Raw genomic sequence first — 15,264 nt, 5'->3', positions numbered from 1 at the left:
ATCCCAAACACACAATCCCAACCACACAATCAGTGTGATTGGGATCCTGCAATCACACTGACCACTGCAATAAACAGGCATTACAAACCTGTACTGGTCATGCACAGGCTCAATCTCTTCTTGTACATAGTACAGCAGCAGCTCCAGGGATATCCTCAATTGCCAGCTGATGCTATATATCAAAGCATTTTTCACTATTGAAAGAATTACACCTTCTTACAGTAATTGAATAAAGAGGAACAGCCCACACATTGCAATCCAAGCATTAGGTGTAAATATTCAAACATAAAGCAATTTTTCCCCATAACAAGATTGAAAATGTTTTGCATGTGTGCATATTCTCTAAGGTGGACCAATGACCCCCACATGTGTGGCCATAGGAGCGGAAGGGGGAGTTATCATTTCACCTGCTTATTAAATTATATTTAATTTGATAGGAACAGTTTCTGATTATGTATAAAAAATAATTTTAAAGCCTACAAACACAAACAGTACAAGATTTTGTCAGTTTTGTTAAATATTACCAACTTGATATCCAAAATGCACCGATTTAATTACCTAGGAGAATATGAAATACCTTCTGCAGTTGGAGATATAGAACAGGTTCTCTGCAAAATAATAGAGCCAATTTGATTCAATCTAGCAATGTATCAGGAAATCTAAATAAGAAAATTGTTCAAGAGACATCAATCTTTGTTTCAGACAACAGTGTGTAAAGCCCTTAGCGTTGCCATAATAACGCTGGCCTCCTGATAACAGCAAGCAAGGTCACCAGGAATGCAGATGAGGAGTGAGGCTACTGGATCCATCAAGTAGTTCATATAGTTGTCAAATTTGTTTGCGAGTATTTCTGCAAAGAGCTTAAAATGCATTTTCAGTAGAGAAGTTTGACTGTAACATGTACATCTAGTAGAATCTTCATTTGGGATAGGAATTACTACTGTATTGGACCGAGTAGTGTCAGGGTGAAATTTACTGCCTTGTAGTTTAAAATGAATTACCTCTGTCAGCTGTAGGGTGAGCTCCTTTGCAAAAGACACAGCAAAGCCTTTAGAGCCTGGAGCTTTAGAAGATTTTTGGGATTTAAGAGCAAGTTTCACCTACTCTTCTGTTATGTCCTGATTCAGTTTTTGCTCAATTGCATTTACATCAGAAGTCTGGTGAGAGTCATCTTTATGACTGTTATATGACAAGTCATAGTATTTCCTGAACTCATGGACTGATCTGGGATCATAAGTGATATCCCTCTTGGGGTCTATAATGGACATGATGCCCTTTGTAATTAAATTTGAGTTTGAATGAAATGGTCATCAACTTTTGAACTACATTAGATATAAATTGTAGCCAAGGGAATATATCCAATTAAAATAAAACATGTTTATTTATATAGCAAAATACAGCACTGTTGCTTAACATCCCTAGAACCAATATGTTTTAGAGAATCAAAATAATATTATAGGAAGTCTGTTTTTGCCATATTAACCTCTTGGCCCTCATTAAAAATAACACATGCCACATCCAGTCATTAGTACATTTTACAAATAATTATGTCACTCGTTACATCTGTTTTAATGTATAATAAGATTTCCTCCTCTGCAACTTAAAGATGAATAAAACAAATGATTAAAAAGAAAACATTTATAAAAACTACCGTTAAAACAAAATATCCCCAAAATATTGTTTGTCCAACACCAGGGGCTAAATGTATTAAACTGCGACTCTAGCAAATCGACGATATTCAGCGACTTTGCCGGCCATATTTAAAACTGCAGTCTGTTTAAAGGAAAGTTTTTCCTTTAAACGCATTTACCCCCAGGTCTGTTAAGACAGGAATAATAATATCAGGGCTGGTCTCCTAGTTGCAAAGGTTACTTACCTTTTGTACATGTTAAATAGCAAGTTATGCTTATAAACCACTGTTGTTGTTTGGGTTGGTTTTTTTTAAAATTGATTCACAGGAACAGCAGAAAATGAACATTTCACACCCTGCTTTATTGTAATGAGCTCTACTGAATTACGTAATTGTGAAATAATAATTTCAGTACTTTCATAACTTCCTTTAAATACCTCTAAGGCTGGTTACAGATTGGCATTATAGAAACACCACTGACACTGCATATCAAATGGGATCATGTTTGACATGCGAGGATAACCAGTTATTGCAATTGTTGTCGCACTTGAAGTGAATGAGAGTAAAAAGAATATGAAGTGTCTAAAAGATTCGACCTTTCCCAAATGTAGGCTTAAATGGATATGTGAGCATTGGAAGCAGTAGGTTCCATCCCCATACTTGTGTACATGCTTTTGTTAGCATTAAATGACATGAATAAAAGCATGATTGTTGATGCAAGTACCTTAGGGAGCTAATTATGCTTTTTGTGTGCTGCTTTCTTTGATTAAACTTTATATTAGAAGGTTTAATATCATCATTTTCATAGTTTGTTTGTAAGGCACCACAAAACTCTACATTTCCATATAGGAGGTCAAAGAGACAAATGTGGGGGCGGGCCTTGGCGATATGATTCAATGCGAACCATGTCATTAAGGTGGGGTCTTGGATGCTGGTCCACTATGCCGTCAGTATGGGAGGACTCCCTGGAATTTGGGACTCTCCCAGACATTCCCGAACACTAGGCAAGTGTGGTTTAAGGAAATATGTATACAAAACTATGTTTTCTTTGTAAACATACACTATATGAACAAAAGTATTTGGCCACACCTGTTAATTATTGAATTGAGGTGTTTCAATCAGATCTGTTGCCAGAGGTGTATAAGATCAAGCACCTAGCCATGCAGTCTCCATTTGCAAACATTTGTGATACAAAATGGGTTGTTCTGAAGAGCTCAGTAACCTCAAGCGTGGTACTGTGATAGGATGCCACTTTTGACGGTTCGTGAAATTTCATCCCTGCTGGATATTTCACAGTCAACTGTAAATGATATTATTAGAAAGTGGAAGCGTTTAGGAAAAACTGCAACTCAGCCATAAAGCAGAAGACCACGTAAAATCACCGAGCGGGGTCAACAACTGCTAAGACGCATGGTACGTAAAAGTCGCCAACACTCTGCTGATTCCATAGCTGAAGAGTTCTGAACTTCCACTGGCATTAATGTAAGCACAAAAACTGTGCGGCGGGAGTTTACTGGAATGGGTTTTCCATGGCCGAGCAGCTGCATGCAAGACTCACATCACCAAGACCACTGTCAAGCGTCAGATGAAGTGGTGTAAAGCACACTGGACTGTGGAACAGTGGAAACGTGTTCTGTGGAGTGACAAATCATGCATCTCTGTTTGGCAGTCAAATGGGTGAGTCTGGGTTTAGCGGATTCCGGGAGAAGTTTACCTTCCTGACACATTATGACAACTGTGAAGTCTGGTAGGGGAGGGATAATGTATGGAGCTGTTTTTCAGGGTTTGGGCTAGGCTCCTTATCTCCGATGAAGGGCAATCTTAATGCTTCAGCATACCAAGTCATTTTGGACAATGCTATGCTTCCAATTTTGTGGAAACAGTTTGGGTAAGGCCCTTTTCTATTCCAGCATGACAGTACACCAGTGCACAAAGCAAGGATTACAAGGACATGGTTTGATGAGTTTGGTGTGGAAGAACTTGACTGGCCCGTACAGAGTCCCTACCTCAAATCCATCAAACAACTTTGGGATGAACTTGAACGGAGATTGCGAGCCAGGCCTTCTCGTCCAACATCATTGCCTGACCTCCTAAATGCTCTACAGAATGAATGGGCACAAATTCCCCCAGAAACACGCCAACATCTTGTGGAAAGCCTTCCAAGAAGAGTGGAAGCTGTTATCGCTGCAAAAGGGGAACCAACTCCATTTTAAAATATATGTATGTGAATATAATGTCATTTCAGTCCCTGTTGGTGTAATGGTCAAGCTTCCGAATACTTTTGTCCATGTAGTGTATGTAAGTGCATAACTAGCAAATTATAGTACTGTAACTGTAGGAAATATGTTGATTTATGTTTGGGTGGGCTAAAAATGAAAACAAGTTAAGAATTCCTAACATAGGGGTAAATAAGGATTAGGGCTTATAACCCTATGCCTAGGGTCTAAAAACTGTAGTACTTCTCTGTGTATTATACTGCCTACTTTCCAAGACTCCAATTATTGTAATTGGTACACTGGGAGAAGTTGACCAGAACACCTCGGGATGAGAGCCTCAAAGTGTCATGAAGAGAGAGTGGATCATCATCATCATCTATTTATTTATATAGCGCCACTAATTCCGCAGCGCTGTACAGATAACTCACTCACATCAGTCCCTGTCCCATTGGAGCTTACAATCTAAATCCCCTAACTTACACACACAGAGACCGAAAGAGAGTAAGGACAATTTAATTGCAGCCAATTAACCTACCAGTATGTTTTTGGAGTGTGGGAGGAAACCGGAGCACCCGGAGAAAACCCACGCAAACACAGGGAGAACATACATTGTTGTGTGTAACCTGCCTGATGTGTGTAACCTGCCTGATGTGTGTAACTGTGGATGCACCATGTTGGGGATATGGCCACATCCTAGGGGTGAGCATAGTCCTTTGAAGCGTTAGGCCACCCAAAATCCCTTCGCTTGAACATGCCCTTGCATTGCCTAGTGCAACAGTCATATAGCCTTGAGTAGGGCACCATTTTACCAATATTGGAACAAACATGTTGGAAGAAAGGACAGTACCCCAGAATTGGGAGTGTTCTGGCTAAATCATGACAGTTGGGAGGTATGGTACTGTAGTAGGGTCAAGCAGTTGTCAGTTTTTCACACTGCTGAAAGGTGAAAATTAGATTTTATTTTACTGATCTTGCTAGTGAAAGGGATCATACTAAGTGGTCTATTTATCATAGGCAGAAGAGCCCTAAATCTGGTCAAAAGAGGTGTTTTCACTGGGAACAGGGCTTCTCCCTATTTACCAAGCCCTGAAACCAGCAATAGTCATCTCTGGCGGATGCCCTTGCCATACCCACCTACTGCGATAGCTTCCCATGGGGAAGCCTATTTATGAAGGATCACAGCAGTACCCGTACCTGCGCAATCCACTGATTGCAATCACCAGCTCAGGATGGTGCAACTGAATTTTTCAATTTAAAATTATTTTAAAATTGTTCTTTTTTTTTTTTACTTTTTATAATTTTTTTTCTTTTCTCTATATGGTCTTTGAATTTGCTAATGGAAGCCCAAGATGGGGTCAAGCATTTGCAGAAAGGACCACGTCTGGCCAATGAAGAGTTAAATCTCTGTAAGCCAGTGCCGCCGGGGAGCTGAGCATCACTCAGCTGCCCTGGTATAATTGTATTGATAAATTTAGGAGAGATAAGATGTTCTATCGCTGCAATAAGCTTAGTTTTGATAAATAGCCCCTTAATGACTGCAATGACTAAATACCATCAGATATATTGTTTATTTCAGTGTTACAAGAAAAGCCTGTTAAGCTATTGCATGATTCCTGATTTCCATTTTATTGTGGCAATTACTCATCCCTATATTACCTCAGACCTTGTGCTTTTCCTGTCTGTGCTTTATACCGCAATACACTCTGTAACATTTTTTTACTACAACACAACCTCGTTATTCCTGTAATTTTCTAAAAATTTCCCTGTAGTAATTATAAAGCCACAACACAGAAACAGCAAAAGAAAGTGAAATTCTAATTCTATCATGCTCTATTATGACCAGGCATAAAAAAGTATGTTTATTTTTTGTTTGTTCTATTAACAAATAGAACTGTAAACATATAAAAAGGAAAAAAAATGCATTGAAAAGAATACTAACAGTCAGCGTGACTTAATTCCATAAAAGCACTGGTCATAAAACTGAAAAGACAAAATTAATCTAAATTACAGTTTTATGTTGCTACAATCATAAATGATTTACTGCAACTGTAACAGTAACAATGGATTGTAGATATCGGGAGCAATGGTCAGTAAATTTATCCAAAAAAACGTTACAAAATTATCAATAACAACATAAGCATGTAGGAGTCAGGCCTAAAAACAAACAAAAAAGTAATCAAAGGAGTCATATCATATAAGCAACGTGCAAAAAAAACAAAACATATGGGTATTATTTGACTAGTACCCATATGTCAAAGATTAGACTTTTTTTTTTTACATAATCTTCCTTTTGAATTGTCACTTTGTAGAGTCTGATACATAAACATGACAGCATAAACTCTAATTGCTTAAAAAAAAAAAAAAGTATGCTTGGTTTATAAATTTAATGGAGTTGTATTTACATATTGTATTTTGCAAATGTTGATGTTTTGTGGTATTGTTGTGACTTTTTAAAATGAAGTGCCACTTGTCTCCTACCTTTTGTGATTTCAAATGTTGTGAGACTAGCCTCTATGGTCAGACCCATATACATAGCTGAAACAGTCAGGAGAAAATATGTTTTTTCTCATTCTTCTAGTGAAATTTTGAAAATAAAATCTAAACCACAGTGCTTTTTAAACAATTCTTTAACTCTACTGGCATCTGCTATCTAAATTAGCTAGACCATTATGCATGGTGTTCATGAACATGTTCAGATGTATGTTATTTAACTACTAGGTTAAGCAAGGATAGCGGGTAAAATTAGGAGAAAGGACAACACTGATAAACAGAAGGAAGTGGTTTTACATAAATCATTATTAGTCTAGTGCTACAGGCATTCAAAAAACAGATCTAGTTAATATAATCTACCAGCTTGTATCTTTATTCAATATTTTATTCTTTTCTTATGCATAAAGATTGCAATCCTCGTAATTTGGAAAGGTCTGTTAAAAGGTATCCAAACAGTATTTGTAAAGGGAATGACCTCCTTGTTGGCCATAAATTAAACAAATCCCATTTGCTTTATCATTGTTATTATTTTTGTTTAAACTATCATCTATCTTTATCACACAGTACCTTTGTCTAGTGCATTTTATCAATACTGAAAAGTTATGTTTTGCTTTTAACATATCATTAATGCTCCTAACAATAAACGTTGGTGAAACCATCGCCCTGGTGGTACAATCCATCCTGCTGTTTACTTCAATTTTGATTTTAGTTAAAAAGACAAAAAAAAAAGTTACTTTGCTGTGGGAAGATCTTGTTGCTAGTTACTGTGATTCCATACATGCCATGAGGCAGTAACATATCCATGTATGAGCCTAGAATATGTTTTAGTATATTTATATTACTGCTAACCATTTTTATATGCTTACATAATACAAAGTAATCGCTTGTGATTTTTTTTGCATGCACCAGATAACTGAACCATTGTGGGGTGTGGCGGTGCCAGATTGGTTCACCTGGTTTTTGTGGAAGACCCTTGTGGCCCTATTGCCTAAGGGTAGACCGTAAACGCATTTAAAAAATAAAATGAAAAAAAAATGGAATAAAAGGAAAAAGCTTTGCATCGTCACATAGTGTAATCTGTTCCCAACACCTGAAAACCTCTGTTGTAGAAAAGTAGGAGAGCCACAGCGATGAGGAATCCAAATCAATGGCTGCAATGACAGCCAGATCCTGGCTGGCTGCAGCACTTATCTAATAAGGAGCCAATTTACAGACACTGTGTGGGATTGCTTCTTTCCAGCAGCTCGGCTACAGCACTTATAAAGCTCTCCAGCTGAAGACAACTACAGACAGACAGCAGCACCTTACAAATGGTGGGTGTCCCATTACTCGCTCCTCTGTACTAGTCTAGGAGGGGTGGGGTACGGCTGAGCGATTCTGAGTATTCCGACAAGTGTAATTCCTACATAAAGACCCCGATGGCAGAAGAAGACGACTGAAATAGAAGCAGACTTACTTGAAAGACGATGAGGGAGAAGTCCGATGGCACCGCAGGCTGACAGGTGGCAATTGCGACTGGAGACCTGTCCGGCAGTGCAGTATGACGTGGGCGCAACATACTTGAATGGTAATTCAGAGCGGCAATGTCCGGACAGGACTTCAGTCGCAATTGCCGTCTGTCAGCCTGCGGTGCCATCGGACATCTCCCTCGCCGTCTTTCAGGTAAGTTTGCTTCTATTTCAGTCGTCTTCTTCTGCCATCTGGGTTTTTATGTAGGAATTACACTTGTCAGAATAGTGGTAATCGGTAATCCGATTAGCACCGTCTATGAGAACTTGGTACACTACATGATCAAATGTATGTGTACACCGTTTCTAATGAATGTGTTTAGCCATTTCGGCCGTACCCATTGCTAACAGGTACTTAAAATCAAGTATACAGTCATACAATCTCCATAGTCAAACATTGGCAGTAGAAGAGCTCAGTGTTATTCAAGATGGCACTGTCAGAATGCAACCTTTCCATCTAGTCTGTATGTCAAACTTCTGCCCTGCTAGAGCTGCTCCGGTCAACTTAATATAGTGCAGTTAGTGTGAAGTGGAAACTGCTAGGAGAAACAACAGCTCAGCCATGGAGTGAAAGGCCACACAAGCTCATAGAATGGAACTGCCAAGTGCTGAACCACGTAGCGCCTGAAAATTGTCTGTGCTGCAACACTCACTACCAATTTCAAAATTGCCTATGGCAGCATAAGAACTGTTCGTCGGGAGCTTAATGGATTGGGTTTCCATGGCCAAGCAGCCACACACATCCTTCAGATCACCATTCAGAATGCTAAATGTTGACTGGAGTGGTGTACATCACACCGCCATTGGACTCTGGAGCTGTGGAAACTTGTTCTTGAGAGTGACAAATCACACTTCCCTACCTGGCTGTTTGACAGATGAATCTGGGTTTGATAAATACCAGGATAACACTTCCTACCCTAATGCGTAGTGCCAATTGTAAAGTTTGTATGGGGAGTAATTCCTCTAAAATCAGAACCACCTCAGCCAGCTGCTTCCAAGGGACCAGCATTATAAGGATACTGTACATTTTTCATTTAAGTGATGATGTTAAGCACTATTTTCGCCTGCATGGCCTGGCCTCACCCACGCCACTGATGCATGCTATTGCAAGGGTTCCGAACAGATTTTCCCTGGTGAGCTCTTTATGCCCCTTTCTTACACTGTGGAGAGCTAGACTTTCTGTACTTTGTTGTAAGGCACAGCTTACTTTTATTATTTTGTCATTTGTGAGTTTCAAAACTCCTCTTATAATGGAAAAAGTTGCTACTAGTTTCAGATGAATAACTGATGACACATTATTACCCATTATACAACGTTCTCATGACAATATTTTCAGGTATTTGAAGTTACAGTTGTACTTAAGAAGTGGATGCAACTAAAGCACAATATTGTTGTATGTTTGTTTGTTCTTGTTTGTACATAAGACAAAAGCAGTGGAGAACAATATGTACATTACTGAGGAATAGGAAGCAGATGGTTGTTATTATTGGAACATATTCAGACTGGACTATTGTTTATGTTGGATGCCTCAGGGATTAGTAGTAAGCCCTCCTCTTCTCCTCACTGTTTTTATTAATGATCTTGTGGAATGTCTAGTGTATGTCAATTTCCATATTTGCTGACAACACTAAGTTTTGTAAAGTTATTAAGTCACTTGGACCAAATGAGGAATTGGCCAGATAAACGGCTCACCTATAAATGCTACCAGGAGTCCACCACTTTGAGAAAATTCAGATAACAAACAAAGTTGCCACAAGAGAACCCCATGGAGCCAAGTGGATTCACACTGTCTGTTGGAAATAAAGAGCTTTTCCTTTCACAAAGTAGTATCGATAGAAGATATAAAACACTTAACTGTGCCACATCCTATCTGAAAATAAATAATTGGTAATACTAAACATACAGCAGGTCATAATCAGAATCATAATCATGGACATGATAAGCTGTAAAAGTGTGTGCCTACACTACTATCATACTGGTGTCCACAGCTCTACCCCATCTCAATATATGACACTATATATGGGGCATATTCAATTGTTGGCGGTTTCCGCCGCGGAAAAAGTATTACCGTTATTACGGTAATTCTAAGCCGGATTTCAGCTCGCAGCTCCCTGAGCCGCAAGCTGAAACCCAGCGAGAAAAAAAACCATAATAACGGTATTTACGCATACTATTACCGTAATGACAGTAATAGTGTGCAAGCCACGTTACTTTAGGCAGTAACGCCAACAATTGAATGTGCCCCTATGGTGTCTATGGCCATCTCTGGCAGCCAGGGTCCACATGCCCCCTTTCAATGCTATAAATATATAACCAAAGCAACACACATCAGAAGATGAAACATACTGAGTGGCCTGAGGAAGCAGCAATCTGCAACACGTAGCAGGGGAACTTCAGGGGTTAACCCAGTATATTATTTAACTTTGCTTTGTGTCTTGTAAGAGTATTTTTAGCTTATGATTAAAAGTTTGTGAACACACTGGGAAGTTTTTCTTCTTTTTTAGCGCTCTGCTTGTAAATACATATCTGATATTCAGCATCAGTGTGAAGGGGTGGAAGTCCAGAGGCAGCAGCAGCTGCTACAGTTGTGCATTGTGGACTTGAGCAAATATTTGGGAGAGTGTTGTTTCTATTTATAATATTCTGGTATTGACACAAAATGTTAAACCCTGGATGAATCTGTGCTGCCTATTTTTTCTACAACTAGACAAAGACCACTTCGATGCGAGTGGTAGAATTTTATTGTACATAGTCACAAAATAAAACTGAAGCCGCTTTCAAATAATAGTACTGTAAAGTAACTATTTATAAAAAATAAAAAAAATTAAAAAAATGCATCGCCAACATTGAATATAACACAATGGATACAATTTTAGATAGTTTGAAAACTATATACTTCCATACTGTATTGGAACACCTTAAATATATTGAATATTAATTTTCTATTGCACTTATCCTACTCTAAAGCTCAGCAATGTTTGAACTCTGGATCAGTTATGAAATGTTTGATAATGTTTAACAGATGTAGAGCAATACGTGTTCAGTGTTTGGCAACAGGATCTTAGTTGTGGATGTTTGCGTAATAGCTATAATGCCTCCCATAATCAGGAATCTAACTGCGTACTAAATAATGTGTGTGCCCAGATTTTTATACACCTACACATTTCCTTAAATTATCTTCTAATTTTACAGCTGTGTGTTTGCAAATATAGACAGTGCGGATTGTGACATTTAAACCCTTTTCTGTAGCTTGTTACTGCAAAAAATATTTAGTAATTGCACAAATATTTTAATAATGAATATAACATGAGCCCAAGTAATTACAGTATGAGTCAGAGGAGGTATAATAATAATAATAATAATAATAATAATAATAATTGCAAAAAAAGAAAGTTTTAGTAAAACACAATATAGACAGGCAATTACTGTATGTGTTTCCACGTTGGACAGCACTTCTACAGGAAGACTGCATGTAGACTTTAAACATCTTGTTTGCTCAATAAAATGGCAAAGCATCATGATAGTAATTTAGAAAATGCAACTAAGAAACCAGAGAACACTATTATGCAGAGGTGAATTTGAAATGTGAAAGTCGCTGGTTTAATTAAAAAAATGATTACTTCTAAAATCTGACTTTTAGAGGGGCATTGCTGAAGACTAATGCTAGGTTGTTAATCCTGTAGGACTCCCCTCCCCTAAAAAAATACCCACTTTATCATCAGCAGCAACAGCTATTTATATAGCGCCACTGATTCTGCAGCGCTGCACAGAGAACTCACTCACATCAGTCCCTGTCCCATTGGAGCTTACAGTCTAAATTTCCTACCACACACAGACACACACACAGACCGAGAGAGACTAAGGTCAAGGTAAATAGCAGCCAATTATCCTACTAGTATATTTTTGGAGATACTTTTACATCTTTACTCTAATTAAAATACATCTCAGGTGACCATTATATAATTTAAACACGTGTTTCATGAAAGTTACAAAAACATAGGACTGCTGGACAAGTTTCGGCACACAAGTGGGAATGCCTTATCATGTTGCAGTTGTTATGCTAGTACAAGTCTTTATTAGATAATACAATCCATCTTACTACTGGTTAAATATGTGTCTTCATTTACTACTAATAAGGCTGACGTATGTTAGAAGAAAATGTCTCCTGGACCAGGGTTCTGTATGAAAGTGTCCAAATTATTAATGACATTAAGCACTACATCCAGTATTAAATGCTGGCCTGTCTTGGATTCAATCATGATTTGATTGTGTTGTATGCAAATCTGGCGGTGAAGGGTTGAAGCAATGCCAATGTTAAATGATCCATTCACTATTTGGAGTTTGGTGAAAAGTATATATATTTTTTTTAAATTAAAATGTAAATCTAACATTTTAAAATAACATTGTTGTATATAAACAAAAGAAATGCCAGGATTTGTGATGTCAACAATATAAGCTGGTAAAAAGCAGCAGTGTTTAAAACTGAATGCATTTTTTGTGTTACCAGACAGTAAACCCATACATATCTGCTGTATATTTCCATTATTGGGCATAGTGGCCAATGATATTATTGAATGATAAATACTGTACAATAACATGAATCCAGTGCCAATCACATTATTTGGTTTGACTACTAATACAGAGAAGAATGTGGATATAATTAGTGCAGAGATCTACTTTATCGCTCCTGCATTGATCACAATTTACTAGATTTTTTTTAAAAAATCTGCATTTCCTCACTAGTAAGAGTCACCAGAAATATACATTTAAAAATATTTAACCATAAACAATATCTGGTGAACACTACAGAAGCAGCATACATAATGTAAACTTATGTAACAGCTTCTATTATGATCTAGTGTAGTGAAGGCTATTTAATAACAAAGTGCAAAAGCAATGGCAACCAAACATTTACTTTATTTATCATACTTGCACTGGTATAAATCAATCACAAATAATTGCCAACTGGTTGCTATGAGTTACAGTACACGGTCAGTGAATAATCGTCAGTGTTTATTTACATGTAATAATGTAAACAGCAAGTGCTAGGTTAGTATGAACATTAAGTCACTTTCCACAAAGCTTACACATACTGTGCACTATAAATAAAACACCAAATAAAAATATGAATGTAACATAATGATAATATTTCTGGAATGCAGGAAGTATGTTGGGAGGGACTATTGATTGACAAAGACAGCTCTGTGCACTAGGTTCAGCTCATACCTATGTTGACATGAGAGATCTTCTGATTCCAATTACAACCGTATAACACAGTAAACTAAATATTACCGATCTAAACACCAGTGGATTTTTAAGTTGTCAAATACAACTCAATTGTATAAACCTGAGTAGAGACATTTACAAATACTGTAGTGTTGCAGCGAACTCCCGTCATGATGTATATGCTACAACAATGTTCTGCTTTAATGTTGTCTTAGGTTGATAAATATGTACAGTTACCACATCCGCCACAGTTTGTGCTCACATGATGGAATAAGTTAATGTTTCTTTTTGTATTTAAAGTGTGCATTAAGACAACAGGAACAATATCTCATTCCAATTATAGTACAGTACATCACCGTATTCTGTACAAAAGCTAAACAACAGATTCACTATAATGACACATTGGCAATCGGATCTTGGGAAATAAAAACCCTTTTACAGTATACAAATAAAGTGGCCATTGGGCAGATCGCATCAGACAAATGTCTAGGCGTGACCGATAAATAATTAAAAAGCAAATCATAAACTTGCTGAGCAAGATATTACTGAAAGGCCAAACTTGTAAACAAACAAGCTCGCCTAACAAATCCCCCCTAATGAAGTCCACAGGTTGTGGGATGACATCCTCACCTGCAAGAGATCGTTAACTCCACTTTGGTAGCGGGGATGCTGGCGCTGAAGGGGTTAAAGTCACCCATAGAAGCCGTACTCCTAAAGCCGAGATCCATTTCTAACCCCAATTTATCCGGTCCGAACATGGGGAGGTGCGGAGGGTATCTGGAAGAACCTGAGCTGAACAGTGAAGGAAGAGCTGGGTAAAGCTGCACCACCAGACTTGTATGTGAAGTGAGCTCTGCCAGCGAGTATGAGGATGCAGCGTGCAGTGACAAACATCCACATGGGAGGGATGAGGAGGCGGGGAGAGCCTCTGACAGACACAGCCTGTGTCCTCCATATCAACACCAGTGGAATCCCCGAACTCGCTGACAGTACCTCGGCCGATTCAAGAGTTAATTTATGAGGTGCCAGGAGCGGGCGGGGCGCAGGGTTTATTTCTTAAGCGGGGAGCGAGAGAGGCAGTGACTGCAGTAGTTATGTGTGTTCCTGTCCTGATAGCTTATGCAGACGGTGAAATGTACGAGGCAGTGCCGTGGATTGGATTTGTTATGTGTAAGTCTAACCTCCGCTGATACTGAAGGAGATACAGAGGAATTTGCAGGGTTGGGGTCCTCCTTGACTGATCATAGACTGAAGAAATACAGTGATTAAACTCCAAACGAAATGAATGAAATTAGTAGAAATCCGAAAACATAACTGTACCCCGTGGACTACATGGCTGCTGTTCTTAGTTCATATGTTCCTACAAAAATAAATACTTGCAGGATTAGGTGATGGATTTCCATTATGACACCATCATACCTTCCAATATTTTTAGTTGAGGAATCGAGACAACGTACACACTCCCCCCAGGGAGATTATCCAGTGCTCCCCAGGGAGATTGCCAAGTGCTTCCAAAGCGCTGGCAGCCCCCAGTCCCCTACACTAATAGCACCCCTACTAATTTGCATGCACCTAGCAATGATACAAGCTGCATTGAAGGGGCATCCGTCCATGGGTCATATCTCCCAACTTTTCCGCAGTCAGGACAAAACCCCAGATCCACAGGGCAGGGTGCCAGTCCCCTCAAATCGGGATAATTGGGAGGTATGAACCATAGTGAATTGGAGGAATATTTAACAAGGACCACAAAATCTGAAAAATAGTTTTCAATCCTTATCGCATTGATAAGGATTGAACTATTTCTCATATTTATGAAAAAAACCTACACAGGAAAAGCAGTTCCGATAAACTGCTGTTCCTGTGGAAAAAAACACACTGTATTTCCCCATTTATAAGGCGCCCCCATGTATAAAACGCACCTTAATTTTGGCCCCGAAATATGAAATAAAAAAAAATATTACGGTAGCTGTCATAAAGGGCAGGGAGAGTGTATTGGCTGGCTGTTCTGATCACAATCTGTGGTGCTCTGTGATCAGAGCAGCCGGGCAGCACACTCTTCCTGCAGGCCCATTAGGCAGAGACAGACAGGGAGGGTGTGCTGGCCGGCTGCTCTGTTTGTGATCATAGCAGCCAGCCAGTACACTCTCCCTGCAATCGCCCCCCCCCCCCCCCCCACTGCCACTGTACCGTTGCC

The 15,264-nt window shown here is 38.8% G+C and overlaps 1 protein-coding gene across 1 annotated transcript in view; it reads right to left on the bottom strand.

Moving 5' to 3' along the window:
* Nucleotides 1–13,991, bottom strand: part of CPNE8 (copine 8) — a 349,264-nt gene extending 335,273 nt beyond the window's left edge. Inside the window, exon 1 of the mRNA XM_075208844.1 lies at nucleotides 13,701–13,991. Within this exon, the coding sequence (XP_075064945.1) occupies nucleotides 13,701–13,828 (128 nt within the window). The 5' untranslated portion in view covers nucleotides 13,829–13,991. The remainder of the gene's footprint in view (nucleotides 1–13,700) is intronic.
* Nucleotides 13,992–15,264: the final 1,273 nt, after the last annotated feature.

Source organism: Mixophyes fleayi, chromosome 4, assembly GCF_038048845.1.
Source record: "Mixophyes fleayi isolate aMixFle1 chromosome 4, aMixFle1.hap1, whole genome shotgun sequence".
Classification (NCBI taxonomy): Eukaryota; Metazoa; Chordata; class Amphibia; order Anura; family Limnodynastidae; genus Mixophyes; species Mixophyes fleayi.
Note: the sequence above shows the minus strand (reverse complement) of the source record. Positions and strands in the feature narration are given on the sequence as shown.